The 17,473-nt window shown below is 41.6% G+C and overlaps 1 protein-coding gene across 3 annotated transcripts in view; it reads left to right on the plus strand.

Annotated features, from left to right (window-relative positions):
* rbfox1 (RNA binding fox-1 homolog 1) overlaps positions 1–13,244 on the plus strand; it is a 276,075-nt gene extending 262,831 nt beyond the window's left edge. For 2 of the 3 annotated variants that reach the window (XM_038739155.1, XM_038739164.1), the window contains exon 12: positions 10,408–13,244. In XM_038739155.1, coding sequence (XP_038595083.1) covers positions 10,408–10,530 — 123 coding nt within the window. In that variant the 3' untranslated portion in view covers positions 10,531–13,244. The remainder of the gene's footprint in view (positions 1–10,407) is intronic. The other variant, XR_005447445.1, reaches the window with a different exon arrangement.
* Positions 13,245–17,473: the final 4,229 nt, after the last annotated feature.

The following is a 17,473-nucleotide window of genomic DNA, read 5'->3' on the forward strand; positions in this document are numbered from 1 at the left end:
CGGGCACAGTAAGGGCCAAGATGCCATTGTGCCGATCTCTTAGACACACACCCTGCTGAAAAGGGTCGTAGACACTTCCACTCTTCTGAGTGGAATGTGCACACACCGCTAAGGGTGGGTCTGTTCCTGCCCGTGTACGGGCTTGGGAGATTCACTCACAAAGCCAGCTGGCCAGGCTCTTCTTGGACAGGGTTTTACAACTGCACTATCACTGAAACAGACGAACAGCTGACCAGTGCATCGAATGGGGGCTTTGTGCTCTACATAGGACGTTAGCCTAGCACACATGGGCACAACAGATGCACTCTCACCTCCCTGCACCCTAAGTGGGGTAGGGGGGGTAGAAAGCATCCAGATTTATTGTCCTGGACCTGAACATGCTCCTCATGTTCTTAAGAACAAAGGAGGTGTGTTGTCTCAATCAGGCTGCACTGTGGACACCAAGATCCAGCATGCAGCTGGGGTACATAGCTCACTCACTTTCTTAGCAGAGGTGAGAGCAAGACGCAGGGCTGTTCAAGAAATAGCAGGACTGCTCCAGGGGCTCATAAGGTGCAGCTATTAGAGCCACCAACACAAGCAGCAAGTCCTACTGAGGCGCTGAGAGACACGACAACGGTCGCTGTCTTCTCACACTCTGCAGAAAGCGCATCACGAGGGAGTGGGTGAAGACTGTCCTGTCACCAAACCTCCTGTGACAGGAGAGATAGCTGCAGTGCGACAGCCCCTTCTCTATCAGACCTTCCAGGAAAGAGAAAACGGATCCCACCGAAAAGGTAGGCAGATCCGTCTCCCTCTCAGTGCATCAACGCTGAAAGCCCAACCACTTAGCTTCACAGCAAGACGTGGTGGAGACTGCCCGCCATTTGGATGGTCTGTGCGACCTCAGCGGTTAGACCAGCCTGAGTCTGCCTCTCCACAATTTGAGGAAAAAAACCTAGAGAGGCTGGTCCAACACCAGCATTGTGCATATGAACCCTCAACCTTGAGACAGAGCCCCCCAGACCATAGGTACAGGCCAGGGCTCTGTCACTGTAGGTTGCGTCACTTCTATCAGAATGACGAACGACCGTTCCCGCCTCACCTAACTGGAGGGATGAGATGGGGTGGGGGGGAACACAAACAGCAGCCCTTCTGGCAATGGCGCGTGTGTAACGTGTCCATCCCAAAGGGTGGGCTGTCCTGTGGCTGAATTGAGAACCACAGCGGGCAGTGGGTGTTGGCAAACAGATCCACCTCCGCTCTCCCAAAGCGAGCTCAGATCTGTTGATCTGTCCACCCGCTCGGTTGGGGGCCAGCCTTCAACATGAGGTCAGCCACCGCTGTTCTCCAAGCCTGGGACGTGAAGGGCTTTCAAAGACAGCAGGTGTTCTGAGGCCCGCGTCTATAGGTTCCCTGCCAGCGCCAACAGAGCCGTGGATTGGACTTCACCCTGTCTTTTGATGTATGCGCTGGAGGAAATGCACCACCAAACTACAAACACAGCTTGGAGTGGATTGTGGATGTGTGGTGTGTGGCCCCTTCGGCTCTCGTCGGGAGCCACAACACTCACTGCACTCCCCTGGCAGGTCCCTCCCCATCCAGTGAGAGACTAATCTATGAAGACTGACACAGATGAAGACACCCTGCCGAGCAGCACCCATGCAGCCAAACAGTGAGAGACCCCCAGAATCGCAGATACTCCTGCACTAGAGTTGAAAGGGGGCATCACCTGCATCACCTTTGCCTCTTGAGGTCCAGATGCAGGCTGGCAAACCAACATTGTAGCCGTCGCATGTGCAGCAAGCCCAGAGGGACCACCTGATGGACTACTGCCCTGAGGCCCAACAGCAGCATCACTGACAGCGCTGCCGCAGCTGTCCCCTACTGCAGCCTGTGGACCACCAAGCGACGCGCACAGATACGGTCTTGGAGTGTTGTAGTTGAGCACAATCCCCAGATACTCCGTTCGTGAGTAGAAAGGAACCCTCATGCCCTTCTCGCACGATTGCAGTGTGATGCATCTGCTGAGCATGTGGGGGGCTAGCAAGTAGTTGACGGGGAGCCTAATGTATTTGTAGGCTACCCCCTGAGAGGAGAAGCCTAGAAATTCCCTGTTACTGCATCACCCCGACATGAAAGGCGTCTTTCAGGTCGGGCTGCACTGGCTCCAGCATTTTCCTGATCATCAGCATGTGGAAACGCACTCTTGTCCATTATGCTGGTTCAGGTGGCCGTCTTTTTGGGGACCAAAAAGTACATGGTGCAAGGCCTCTGTGCATGTCATGCGCAGAGATGCCCTAAGACAGCCAGGAAGTCCACTTCCTCTTGAGAGGATAGACTGGCTTCCATTATGTCCAGCAAAACTGGTGGTATGCAGCAGAACTGAAGAGAGTAGCCTTGTCTCAGAATGCTGTCCACCCAGCTTGTCAGCATGCAGCGGCATCGTTCGGTTCGGTTGAGCATATGTCTATAATGTGGTTGTGTGTTTTAGGAACACACACACACTGTCAGGGAGCTAGCAGTGTTCCCGTGGATACTGTCGTGAGTGCACGGGGAACGAAGAGTTAGCTCGTGTTGCTCCATTGTGTCACCGCCATGGCAGTAGCCCTTCGGCTGCCAGGCGATGTAGGCGACCAGTTGCGCGGGCCGGACAGCCGGCTAGCAAGGAGGAAGCCCAGGTCCTACTACCGTCTCACTCAGATGCCACCAAGAGAGTGACGTGGGACATGGGCTTTTGTCCCAGTGGTTTGAATAGCGCAGCAAAGAACCGGGTCCTCCCACGGTCTCTCTCGAGCTTAGCAAGGAGAGCAGTTTGGGCCGTAGGTTGGATCATTAGCTTAGCATCGGTGAATGTGCAGTTTTGTGGAGACTGAAGCGCGTTACGCACCGAGCCGAAGATGGAGGGGGTTCGGTGAGGAGGAGAATGCTCTATAGGAATGTACTGTATTTAATCAGCTGAACATTCACAGCATTTTCAGTGTGTACACAGCAGCACATGAAACACAAATAAATGCATGCTGGACACATAACGGAGGGAGGAGGTCTGGTGGTGTGCATCAGCGTCTGTCCCTCTGTCACCCTTCATTTTATTTTATTTATTTATTTATTTTTAAATAAATAAGGCTTAGACTTTTTCCAAGGGCTGCAATCGAAAAAGAATGCACCACGGCCGGAGTTGGAAAAGGCCGACCGGGCCTTGAACGCACCACAGCCGGCGTGACTGTGGTTGACGTCAGCCTCAAGCTCACAGCTTCACTGAGAAGCAACGGCAGGTAGACAGCCTCGCCTGCTGCAACAGCCGCTACGAGCCGCTTGTGGAGGAAACGAAAGCAACCGAAGCAGTGAGCGCAGCAGCGCGTTCAACACAGCTAGCTCAATGAGATGGGGTTTGTGGTGGGGAATTAGCACTTCTAAGAATGTAATGTGTTTCTAATAAACAGTTTAACATTCACAAGCATCACCACAGTGTACACACAAGCAGCACATGTTAGAACAGTGGCTTCGTGAACACAAGGCCGCAGGGCGAACCCTTAGCCTCACCCCAGGAGTTAATGTTAGCTCTTTGATGAGAGAAGTTAACTTAGCTCTTTGAGGAATGTAATTAACATGTTTTACTCTAAAACGGTTTCCACATTCTCAAAAGCCTTACCATAGTTTTACATAAGCAGCACATGTAAAACAATGGCGAACACCAGACGGGGGATTGTGGCAGCGTCAGCAGGCCTCTCTCCCTCCATAACGGTCAACTGGCCAGTCGCTCCCTTCGGCTGGCGGGGGGCCTGGACTTGTCCGGGCAGGACATGGGTCACCTCGCCCGGGTGCAAAGATAATTTCCTAGAAGTGGCTACTCCATCCGTGGAGGTGGTGAATTCAGTGAGCATTTCGCCGTTTGCTGAAGAAAAAGGGATGCTGAGGCAGTAGGGACACATTTATACGTCACACACGTATCGGTAGCGACGTCCTATTGGTCGGCTATGTGCATGATAAAATTTCAGTCATCTTCCTCGACCGGTCAGGGGTGAAGGAGAAGGAGAGAGGGAGAGAGAGAGAGAGAGAGAGGGCAAGAGAGGAACAGAGAGAAAGAGGGAGGGGGATGGAAGTAGAGAGAGAGGTAAAAACAGGTAAAACAATAACAAAACACATTTAAGAAATAACAGTTGTTTTAAAATTATACTTAAAATACTTAATAAAATCATGGAACGCTCTTCAATAAGTATGTTTTAACAAGGGATTTAAAAAAGTTCACTGATTCAGCCAATCTAATTTCCTCGGGTAGATTGTGCCAGAGCCTCGGTGCTCTAACTGCAGTTTGCAAAGGCTCTGTTCCCTCTCGATTTCAGCCAGGTCTCTGAACAAAGAAAGCATTATAATGAACTGACCCCTGTGGCACGCCGTACTTCACAGCAGAGTAAGGACATGTAAAATTATTCAAAGATACACAGAACCTCCTATCCGACAGATAAAAAACAGTCTCCCCAGGAGTACAAGCACTGAGCACATGCCATCAAAAGATCATTGGTAACTTTAAGCAATACAGTGTCAGTGCTATGGTACTTCCTGAAGCTCAACTAAAACTTTTCAAATATGTTATTTGTTTCCAATGTATAGAGAAGCTGCTAGGACACATTTTTTTTCTAAAATTTTAGCAATAAAAGGGAACTTGGAAATTGGGCTATAATTTTCGGGGAAGGAGATGTCCTGTCCAGGTTTTTTTAACAGTGGGTTCACACACGCAGCAGGACACAGCCACTGGATAAAGAACTATTAAAAACAGAAAGCAAGCAGGGTTTTCCATGACTCTTAGTAAAAACTATTTCTGTATCACATCAAGAGGGCTGGAAGAAACTCTCATATGTGATACCGTATCTACAAGTTCAGTAAAAGCAATGGGATAAAGCTGGTTAAAAATCTGGTTCAAATTGTCATGCGGTGGGTAAGGAAAATCTGAGTAAGTGGCACTGGATGTGACAGAAGCCCGAATTGACTCCACCTTTTCAATAAAATACAATAAAAACACTCCACAGTCAGCATTACTTTCAGCTGGGGCTAGTTGGGCTTGGACTTACCAGCAGATCAACAGTCTGAAATAAAAACCTTGGGTTGTGGTGGTGGACAGAGATAAGTTCTGAAAAATAGTTTGTTCTGGCATCCTTCAGCATTCAATTATAACCCTGTCTTCCCAGCGGTGAGCCTCAAAGCGGCCTCTGCGTTGTGTTAGGTGAAGTGTACCAGTGCAGGAAGGACAGACAGGGAATGGGACACCCAGTGGTGGTAGAGGCAGAGCAAACTCTCCCTGTTTATTGGCTTTTGAAACACAAAACAGACACTTGCTGACTCATGAATCTATAACAAAAAATAAAATAAACTTCAGCTGCCATATTCCAAAGCTAGTTATAATTTAAACAGCCACAAAAAACTTCTATCCTGTTTAGCAATGCTCAATAAAGCTAGCTCGCCCAAACCACACAATTAACTGCAGGGACATCCTTACAATATTAAACTTACAGAATGGGTCCGTTCAGCAATTTGGCTATGATCATTAGTTTGAGGCCATTTTTCTGTTAAAAACATAAAATCTAAATGTGCAGATAAAATGAAGTCATTTAGAATAAAAGTCTTATTGGAGAAAGATCTCACATTAAAAAGGGCCATTTTAAGTGCATTTCTACAGGTCGCTACAGTTGGCGGCTTTGCTCAAATCTCTACAAGATTATTAATTTTCCAATGTGTCCTATATGGATTTTGGTTGCCATAACTTTGCGTTGCGATTACCGGAATATGGGATGTCCATGAGATGGCACTACCAGGCGGTGGCTTTATACACCAGTGGGTGGTGGTGGTGAACGGTATGGACTGTGTTAATAGGTATGTTTACTTAACATAAAATAAGGAATGCTGGTTAGAAATTGTGTCTGACTTTCGCCAGCGCTGCAAAACGTCACCATGTCACATGACATTTAAAACTTGCTGGAGCAAGGCGGCTGCAGGCTCCGAGTCCGGTGGCCGCAGTTGCTTTTCTCTGGCTGCACAAAGTTGGAACCACACTTGGTATTTTTCTTTGCACATGCCGCAAGATCAGTCGTTGATCTCAGCTCACAGTAGTCCGTTCACTGACCAGTGATGGGTCCAGGTTTGCTACGGGGATAGAATGTCATGCACATTTGGCAGCGGGAAAATGTTTGCAGCCAGGACAGGAGCACCCCAATGACTAGGGTGAATACCATCTCTGTTAAAAAACGGTGCACGCTTCCAGAAAGGGTTGAAATTCTCAATTAAGACATATTGTGTGAGGAGCATACTGACTGAAGCCATGTGTTAGACCAAGCAGCCTGCTAAAACACCTTACACCATGCTGGTAAGAGGGGATCAGTCCAGAGATAAAAACAGCTTTGTTGCAGTCTTTGAGTGACTTAAAAAGAATGATAAAATACCCCTTTAAAACTTTGGACTCTTAGCGGTATCATTAGAGCCAACATGGATGACAACATTTCTTATGTGCGGATGTTTACTCAGAAGAGACAGGATTTTATAAACTATGTCCAAAACCATGACACCGGGGTAGCAGTAAGTGGTAGCCGTTTTGGATTTAATATTCCTGACTACGGAGTCACCGATGATCAGCGTTCACAGAACAAGCGGCGGTGTCCTTCGGGCTGGAACGTAGTGATGGGCCATGTTGTTGGGACCGAGCCCGTGCCCCCTTAAGTTCGGTGGCCTGAACTGGCAAGCTGGTTACCGGGTAAGGAGTGAATTACACTCTGCCAGGTCATGAAAGGGGTGCATGTTGGTGAGAGTGGCAATCAACAGGAGAGACAGATGGCTTGGAGCAACATGGAGACAAGAGGCCATCAGACTGTGGAGTCCTACAAATCCTGGATGGAGAATTAATTAGTCAGCTTTATGTCCTGAAGTGAAGGGGAACACACAGGGAGCTTCCTACTATGTATGGCCTTAAGGACAGTAGTCCATGGCTCCTTGCGGCTTGGAGTGGAGCTAACTGTGGGCTTAGCTCCCAGCTGGATCCAGTGGTCTGTGGCCTTGGCCATGAGGACATCCAGGCATGGGAAAGTTGAATCCAGTTCACCGGCTGTTTTGGTGGTAACGACGACAGTTACCATGGAATCGAAGAACCTTTCTTCTTCTTGTAGTTGGTACAAGATGGATATTCTAACTTCTAGTTCAGAGATTGTGTGGATCAGGCGGAGGCAGCTGCCGCATCCAGATGGTGAGGTAAGTGGGGCCATGGTTACGTTATACCTGAATAATGTCTGTGCACCCGCAGCTCGGCTCTAACACCGGGACAATAACAGCCCGGTTACGTCCACCGAAATCACAGCACTGTCCTGCTAAAACTCTGAGCTAACTGCTAACAGAGCTAACTGCTAACAGCTTCAAACTTTTAGTCTTATTGCTGGGAAGTTAGCCGAACACGTCCTCATGTCTCATTAGCAGGAGAGGTAAACAGAAGTCACTCAGCAGAGAGGAGTGTGTGTGCAAGCTGGTAAAAGCTGCTATAGGTCCCACTCCTACCTAACAGCAAAATAACCCTGATCTTTTTAGCAAATTTTTACAGTTTAAAAATAATTTTAGAGTCCTGCTGTTGTTTTAAAACTGCATCTGTCTCTATTTGTCCTGTAGACAGATACTATGTAAGACACATTACAGCATACATAAAGGTTAAAACAGCAGAATAAACTAAACCTAAAGGGTAGAAAAGCCAATTTAAATGGCTTACTGTGGCTCTGTGCACCTGCATTATGTGGGCAGATTCAAAACAAAATAAAAAAACTTAAAAAATAAATGGATCAAATACTCACAACAATGCTGACTGAGATCAAGAGCAAAATAACATGATCAGGGTAAGCCTTTTTGTGACTAAGCAAAAGACTCTTAGACTTTCCAAAAAGAAATGACCCCCTGACCCCTTCGCCTGTGGTAGAACAACAAACTGGCATACCAGCCAGTTTGTTGTTCTACCCATTAAGGTTGGGGCTGATAGCATTTTATAGAATCTGAAGTGAGTAATAATTCTGCTAATGGGGTTTGAATGCTTTCAAATCATTTATCGAATCTAATTATGTTTTGTTTGTTTGTAAATATAGTGTGTAAGCTAACCCATAGCTACAATGTAAAAATAAGATGAGCAGCAAAAAATATTAAATGTTTAGTAAATGTATGTTGCCACTCTGTGGATAACAGACAAAAGCTGGGGGCCGGATCTGAAATGGAACAAGCTGTCCAACCACACCATCACTATCTTAATATCTTTCTGCTATTTTCATCAATGGACACACAAAATGGGAATTCTGTAAAAAAAAATAAATAAATAAAAAAAAAGTCTTTGTAAGATAGCCATCTGATTTGTCTTAATCAGACTTAGGACCGTAACCAGGGTTTAGAAATTGGTGAGGTCTATATTGTTTTGTTTCTTTTAATATAGTTTATTTACATTAATTCTACCAAAATTACACTTACACACAACCAATGTCACAATACAGTCACACAAACTAATGATCTATAATGAAATACATAGGCCTGCTGGCAAAAAAACTTTTTATGAAAGCTGAATTTTGCCATCTTCTTCTGTGTGTGTGTGTGTGTGTGTGTGTTTTATGGTCTTTCTACCCACTGCTTGACTCACTAAAATTGCTTAACAACAATTTTGTCCTTTTGATGGTATCTGTAGCTGGGGCATCTCTCGTTGGAGGTGCCACTTTTATATTTACAATTAATAAAGTAGCTCAGTCAATCAATCAATAGGCACTATTGTTACTTTGAAAACATAAAATACAGCTGGTTAGTGCTGAATGCAGAGGACGGTCTGGTTGATATTACAGCCAACCGGAAATTCACAAAACATATTTATTGCCCAAAACTCTGCCCGCAAACAGCAATGCTCTCAGATTTTGCGGGCAAAATGTTTTCATGTGATTCATTGAGTATGGACGCTGATGGGGAAACCGTTTTTCAACTTGAAATGAAGGTTGCGACTGTAATCAGTGCATCCACATGGTTCTAAAGACTTCATTTAAGTTGATCGCGCTATCAGTGGTTTCTATTCTTTTTTTTTATTATTAATAGGCTATAAGCTACATACAATTACAAAGGCCCAGACCTTGTGACCTCATAACTTATTACAGCCATGCTCAGCTGCTACCATAGTATCTTACCGCTAGGTTTTAGCTAGGGAGCACTTTTCACAAAAAAACCCATAAATGTGCACCATAGCCTTGTTTTGTCTTATTCTGACTGCCAGAGCCTTATAATGAGAAATGTCAATTTTATCTCCCACACCCCTGAGACCTCTGTTGTGATGTGATGTGGCGCTATGTAAATAAAATTGAGCTGAATTGAAATTAAATTGTGACCAATTCAATAAATAGAATGTGTCCAATGAATATTTTATTATGAATTTTTTTTAAATTAGTCTTGATTTATTTGCTAGCAACTATTTATTTGTAACATTTCGCCAACTGCACTCCACAACACTCCTCTATACTGCTTCCCTTTCTCACGCCATTCTCTTCTTTAGTTGCTGTGCATGAGCTTTTCTGCAGTGCTGACATCTCCTCACTTAAACTTAATTGAATTTGTCTGTACCGCTAACGGCAGTCCAAATGACACATTAATCCTGCCTGTAAAAGGTGATGAATGTCTTCATGCCTAGGCAGCCCAGTCCATGTTAGTTATTATATTTCTAATTTGGTGGATACCACCTCACCCCACACTCCCTGGTAATGAAATAATTAGTCATTTTGATAATTAAATCCCTCCTGGTGCTGTAGCCACAGGGAGGAGGTGAAGGAGGAAAGAAGTGAGTAGGGAAGCTGGGCAGACTGGAGGTAAGGACTAGTTGGTAGCAAACGCCCTCCAAATGGAACAAAAATCTAGGATCAGCTACTGTGTAATTAATCACTAAACTATGTTGCAAACCAAAGGAAATTAAATAAATAAGGTTTGTTAAGTGTTAAATACAAAACACCAAGAAGTCTTGTTAAATATTTAAGCACTTTTTATTCCTTCTGCTACATGCTACAAACTAAAGGTTTTATTTCAACTTGGGTTATATTTTGTTGTTTCTATCAGTTATGATAGCATTGTGCATGGCTAACACTTATCAGTAGATGTAGTAAGATGAGCCATTCACATAGCTGTTCGCATGTACCTCTGGCATTAAGTGTCTCACTGTGCTTGCTGCATGATGGTTGCTCCAGTCATTGGTCTTTTCATCCCCCATGAGTTTGCACTGGAATTACAGTAATGTAATGTTAAAACTCCTGTTTGTGCAAGACTACGGGGGGGTTAATGGGGGTTTATAGGTGTATGTGTTTCTCCATGCCTTTGTGTATCTGTGCCATTGAATATGTTTTTTTTTTTCATTCTCTTGTGGGTGTATATGTTTGTGCGCGCGTGTGTGTGTTGCAGAATGGGTTTGCCCCGCTGACAGATGCCAAAACTCGGAGCCACGCAGACGACGTGGGGCTAGTGCTGTCCTCTCTCCAGGCTAGCATATACCGGGGAGGCTACAGTCGCTTCGCACCCTATTAGCAACACCTCAAACCTTCCAACCGGACAGAAAGAAAGTGTGTGTGCGTGTGAGTGTGTAAGCGAATGAGAATGAAAGAACGAGTATCAGATGAAAGATGTTACTGAGGCCTGGGTATTGCAATACATGCATTTTGTGCATCATTTCAGCATGTCCTAACACAGAAGTACAAAAAAGAAGAATAAAATGACAGCTGAAATTTTTCATCTTATACCTCAGATATTTTGTGCTGTGTATTTTGATATTGTGGTTTTTTAAGTTCTAAAGATTTAAACCTAGAATATCAGCTTTAGAGGTTTTTCCATGGTACTAATAGAGAGCTGCTAATAATGATTAGGAAACAAAGGAAATATTTATCAGATTCAAATTGTTAGGGCTTGTATTGAACTCCAACCCTGTAAGATAGGTCAAAGTCACACTTTGGGGTTTTTATGTTTTGTAAGAGTGTTAAAGTGACTATGCTAGTCAAGTGTTGTTGTTTACTTCTCTCAGCTTGCTTTGGCACTTCCTCTGTCAGTTTAGCAATGATACCTTTTTTACCTTTGGTTCGGGAGGAAGTAAAGAAGGCTTGGAGAACATGGAGATACACAAAAAGTTCAACTCCGAACTTTTGAGGGCAGGTAAAGCTGAGAGCAGCCATGATTGCTATTTTTACACCCATAATTGCGAGGTCTCAACTTTTTTATCTTGTTACCTTGAGAACAAACTTTACTTGTGGCTGCAAGTTTACTTTCAGATCAGAATTATTTTGCCCAACCAAGATAATAATCTTTCCCCAAGACACGATCCTTTGTTGCATCTGTCTGCATAATCATGAAATTTGCATGTTCTGCAGCCCAATTTCATCCATTCAATCTATCCGCCTCTGTTTGCGAGTCAAAGCAGGCTGAGAGCTGCCGCTGTAGTTATGATAACTATGACAACTAACTTTTGCAGTGCAATATCTAGAAGCAAGTAAACTTGGACCCAAGTTGTTCTACAGCAGGTCAATCCATTGAAACAGCTGGTCGCAAGTAGTTTTTTGACTGATTGCTGCTGATGACTTAATGCTGATGTAACAACTGATCTTATGAGTTGTGTATAAGCTCATGGTGATAGACAGATATCTCTTTTTACCAGCTCACTGCACAAATATTTACCACCAAAACATTGCCATTAATATTAAGCAAAATACAATTATCTTACGATGATGGGGTAATTAAGTTGTGATCTCTAGATAAAATAACACCACAACAACAAAAATTAGCAATCACAGCTGCAATGTAGTTAAGTTATCCTTTTAGGGAGAGAATGGTGTCAGTCAACACATTATTCAGGCTATGGTTGTGTGACTAAATAATGTAGTCATGTCTTACGTCACTTGAAGCCAAAGGTTCTGGCGTATTAATGTGTATAGTCAAAATTCTACATAGATATGAATTATTAGATCTGAAAAAAGGATTGCCATGGCAACTAAACTATTCAACCTTTTATTTGCTTTGTCTAGTGATATGAAAAAGAATTACAGCCGTGTGAATTAAAAAAAATAAATTTGATATGATAAATTAAATTAATTGCAGAATTCAGAGATGAAATGTTTTGTGGCACTACTCCTCTTCCATACTCAGTGTTCACCATCCAGACGTAGATGTTTTTTGTATAAACTTCTAATATATTCATTGGTATAACTTTTATATTACAGGAGAGATTTAAAAAAAATTAAAAAAATAACAGTGGCCAAATCCACTGTGTATATTTTATCTTTTTGTTAATTTTGTTTCGCCTTGATTATTTTATTTTATAATTAAAATATAAAGGGGTAAAGTATAATAATCCAACAATGTATTATATTTGAACTGTGCAGTGAATATGTTCTCTTATATGAAACACACAATGGTATAATGTTTTAGATGTAGACAAGTATATCGGTTGTTAGGACAAGCTATTTCATTTTCTATCAAATCATATTCAGATTTTTACAAAGAAAGTAATGTAGATAGTATTATTTATCCATTTCTTGGTCAGTTGTATTATTTTGCACATGGTCCTTGTAAATTTTACATAACCCTAGACATATCAGTGCTGTAGTTGTAATCTTTCTTACTTTTTTTTTTTTATCAGTTCTGTAATTTCGGATTCTTTCTATTTCCTGTCATTCTTAACGTGACATCCTTTCTGTTATTTTCTAGAAATGAACCTTTACTCTTTGAAAATTAACTGTTTGAATATTATAATACTAATTAAATATGAGAAATAAATGATTTGTGAACAAGCTAATCTATGATGTAAATATAAGTTAATGGAATAAATCTGTAGTGTATTTGAAAAGCGCTACATGGGCAACAGGAGTTCTGCTACGGCTGCATTGCAAGCCAGCCTACGGGCCGCTTCCTGTGCCATATTCTGTTTACAAATATTCCCAATTAGTGGTATTGTTACATATCTCTCTTTTTGATAAGGAAAACTCTCAGATGCATCACATTACAAAAAAGGCAGCAGTAAGAGCCTGGCTCCGCTTGTTCAAATCTTCACCTGTGTGCTGTGTGTGAGGACTGTCGATCAGAAACTGGATCATTCATAGTCCTCTCCATGCTGAATGTCTGACTCTGCAACTACTTTATACAAGCTCTGCTTCCAGTTGGTGTTCAAAACAACGCTTCCTCTCCAGTCATTGTATGTGCATGTACTATGGTTCTTCCACTAATCAGTAACCATTAATAAAGTTTTGTTTTCTCAAGATGTCCTTGTCTGTTTGCTCTTTAGAGTGAAGAGATCCTCAAGGGGATTAGGAAGATGGTCAGTCTGACAGTTTAATTATCACTAGCACAAGTCCAGGGCTGAGTATGATTGGCTCTGTGTGTTAAACTGTATTTTTCTAGCAAATCCCACGAAATGACCAAAACCAACAAAGTCTTTCTTTCTGTACTTTCCCTACTCTGTGGCTCTCAGCTCCAACCCCACTGGTCCCTGCTGAAGATATAAATCTTTAGAAACAGCTCCCAAATATATAGTTTCATTTTTTTAAAAGCTCAGTGTCTTCTTAAAACAGCTGCTGAAAGATAAGACAATTGTGCATTTCTTGGGGACTATTTCAAATGAACTGAACTGTATGACTGTTCAGAAGTTAAACTTGCATTAATTCATTGTGCTATTTGAGACTTTTTCAGATATGTATGTGTCGATTGAACCTGGGAATGTAAGTTTAAAAAAAGACAGCAAGAGAAAAAAATTGTTTAATTTGACAAAAACATCTTTAAACCATGATAAAGTTAAAGCAGGGACATAATCAACTAATTATACACTGCAGATAAATCATGTATTCAAATTCCAACTAAAATATAGACACTAATATAGACACTGTGGTAAACAAGAAAGGACTAGTACCACCGGTGGAGGGGGTACCTGACAATGTCCTTACATATGTAATAATTCAAACAAATTTGGAATTTAAGGTTCAAGGTACAAAGCACATTTATTTGTCACATTACAACAGGTTGTAAAGAGATACTGAGTTTGTAACTCCCTTCTGCTAAATAGCAGACAATATACAGCAATATAAAAGCAATTATAATTATATTATTAAATCCTCTTAACTTGAAATGGAAAGTAGAACTGATGTGTTTTAATAGGTTTTGGACAACAAGCTCTATGAATCAGAGGACTTGTTGGTAGCATAAATCAATTGTTAGTTTGGGTCATTTCATGGGATCAAATAATAATGATAGAATATCATAATAATTATAAAGACTTTAAAGGCTTCAGTCTAATTATGTTCGATGTCATGGTGCTTGTTTCGACGAGTGGCACGAGGCAGTGGAAAAAATTTTTTGAGGGGGGCAGTGGTGGTCTTATCCTGCTGTTAGACATTGTTGACATTGTTGACACAGCTGCCTCTGAAGCCTGGTCTTTGAGAGACTCTCAGCAGAAAGCGAGCCCTACATGGATTTTGCATTGGTATGTGTCTAACCTGAGCCATACCTAACTCTGCTTTTTAGAGGATGTAGACATTTGCATGAACCCAGCAATGACTGAGTTGAGTTATTTGTAAGTCAGATGCTAGATTTTTGTTAGCAATGAAATTAAGATCAGGATTTTCCTATGTTTGAATTTTACACTCCACATTTTTGTTCAAGTTAAATGTTTTCACATATTTGAAGTTTAGAGTTAGGCTATTTTAAGAGTGTTTTATAATTAAAAGTATAGCCATGTAGCTGTGCATTCACTAAGCAAATGCTTTCTTAACCTGCAGTACACCATCAGACAAAACGAAGACATTATTCATCATTTCACCTTGTTAAAAGTGAAGTACTTTGGGATCAAGTGAAATATGCATATCATCCCTGCTTCTAATTGAAGCAAAGAGAAGAATTATTCTCAAACTCAATTTGATTAGTGTAATTAGAAAAATGTAGCCAGGGGGTTAGGCAGAAAGATAAGCAATATAAATGTTTAAATTTGATGAAGGGTTCACATTACAGAAGGTAATTATGTCTCACTAGCATAGAAACAGGTGATCAATAATTAATGCACAGCAGGTCACATGTGATAGGAGGTATATTTTAAACTGCCGATTAATTCTGCAATTCAGGATTTCTCCTCTCTGATAAGAGTCGCAGCCACTGAGCTTTCCTGGGATCTAACTTTATTTTGGTTTGTCATACAAACACTATGCAGTGTGTGACATCATCTATATGATGAGCTTGCGTGTGTTTGTGTGTGTGTGTGTGTGCGCGTGTGTGCATATAATATTATAATGCAGCATTCTTGGTCTTAGTCAAGTCTGACCCACAATAACTTATTATTATTATTTAACAAACTAAAAAAGAATTATTTTTTAGCAGGAATACATTTATAGTTGTATATCAAATTTAGTGTATGCTATTGTATATAATATTGTATTGTTGTATCATATTATCTTAATAAACACTGATAAAACATACAGCAAATACCAATGCAATGTTGAAACAGAAAGTATTTATTTGGCAAAACAATACTGTTGTATTGTAGTGTGTGTGTGTGTGTGTGTGTGTGTGTGTGTGTGTGTGTGTGTGTGTGTTTGTGTGTAACCATTTTGACTCTGGAGAGAATTCCAGACCAGTGTGTGTGCAAAATATGTAATATTAATGTATAGTAATGCAGTAGAAGGATGGCTTAGAGTTACAAATGCTTATACAATGCTATGAAGTAGTCTATTTTACAGTACAATAGTGCAATGCTGAAATAGTCATTAGAGAGTTGCATACTAGTTCTTATTTCTGAAGGTTCCAATTATGGACGCCCCTGGAAAGCGACTCGAGTTGCAGCCGAGCAGTGCTGTGTCAAGCAGGAACAGAGGGCAGACTTCACAGCTCTGGAGCCAGAATCAATTAGCATCAACCCCCAATCAAAGGAAAAAGTAAAGTTTCACCTGGTGGTTCAGATAGCCAAGGAAAAGAGACTAAATATAGTCTGAGTGAATGCATATATGCTGTGTGTGTGTGTGTGTGTGCAGAAACCTAACAATTCCCATGAAGGCATGGAAAAACTTCCTTTTAAGAGGCAGAAACCTCACGCAGAACCATGGCTCAGGGTGGGCAGCGACGCAGAGGCCATCGCGTGAGTTGAAAATTTCTAACTTAAGCAAATTTTTGCAGTTCTAATCACCTTGACGTTGTGTGTGAATACTTGCCGCCAATGTACTCACGCGAGGAAAGCGCAATGAGGATTGAATTCGCATTTGGTCTGAAAACACCATAAGGCCTCGTGTCCACCACAGCGTTTTTTGCCAGCTGAGAACGCCCAGCAGGGAGAACTAGCGGGTGTTTTTGAGGCGCAGATTTTTCCAAATTTTCATGTAAATGCTCCGTATTTGTATAGTGCCTTTCTAGTCTTTTCGACCACTCAAAACGCTTTTACACTACATCTGCATTCACTATTCACACACATTTATGCTCAAACAGAAACAAACATTCACACACATTCACACACTGGCGAACAGCCAGAGGCAATTCAGGGTTCAGTATCTTGCCTAAGGATACTTCGACATGCAGCCTGGAGGAGCCAGGGATTGAGCTGCATGCCTTCCGTTTAACGGGCAACCTGCTCTACCTCCTGAGCCACAGCCACCCCATCAAAAGCAAACAATTATTATTATTTTTTTACTTACAACTTATAAAGATATGTTAAACCCCCCAGAAATCATATTTTCCCACCTCCTGCACAAAATCCTTATTAATATTATCCTTTTATTCAGACATGGGAGTCATTCTTGTACCACCCTGTCACGGACAATATGTACACCCTTTGAGTAGTAATACAAGAAATACATTTTAAAAATCTAATGTTTTCCTACTAGTAAAATGTCCTTTTGTTGGAAACCATCAATATAAAGTATGTAATTTAATCATTTTTTTTATTATTCTTAGATTTTCATTCTTGGAATATGAATTCAACATATCAGTGGCCTCATTGTTTGTACAAAAAATACTAATTCACTTAAAAATGTCTAGTAAAAGTTACATTTATTTGATTAGTTCACAAAACAAGAATTATTCAACATTCATTTATGGAAAATTTCACTTCCTTTCCATTATTTTTTTTAACAAGACCCTGTGGTTCACTGTGTCAGGGTGGTATGGACAAACTGTTGCTCTATATGGTCGGTTTGTTTTAGCCTTCATCTAAAATCAGAAACTTTTGTTAATTTCGGATATAAATGTAGGTGTGAACCTACATAAAAAAAAAAAACGAAGTTGCTGTTATTGTGAAAATGCCAAAGTCTGCTGATATCACAGATTTATTAAGAGATCGGTACGTTTCGCCTAATATAATGCAAAGACGCCTCCTTCCTCACAGCAGCTGTTGAAAGAGAGCTATATAGCTACTATAATCTTAGGTGCATCTCAAGAAAATTTGAATATCGTGAAAAGGGAAGAATTTTCTTTCTGTAATTTAAGTTAAAATACGAAACTCTGACATATTCTAAAT

Source organism: Micropterus salmoides, unplaced genomic scaffold (genome assembly GCF_014851395.1).
Source record: "Micropterus salmoides isolate LMB-PRFRI ecotype aquatic unplaced genomic scaffold, ASM1485139v1 Ms_hic_scaffold_10, whole genome shotgun sequence".
Classification (NCBI taxonomy): Eukaryota; Metazoa; Chordata; class Actinopteri; order Centrarchiformes; family Centrarchidae; genus Micropterus; species Micropterus salmoides.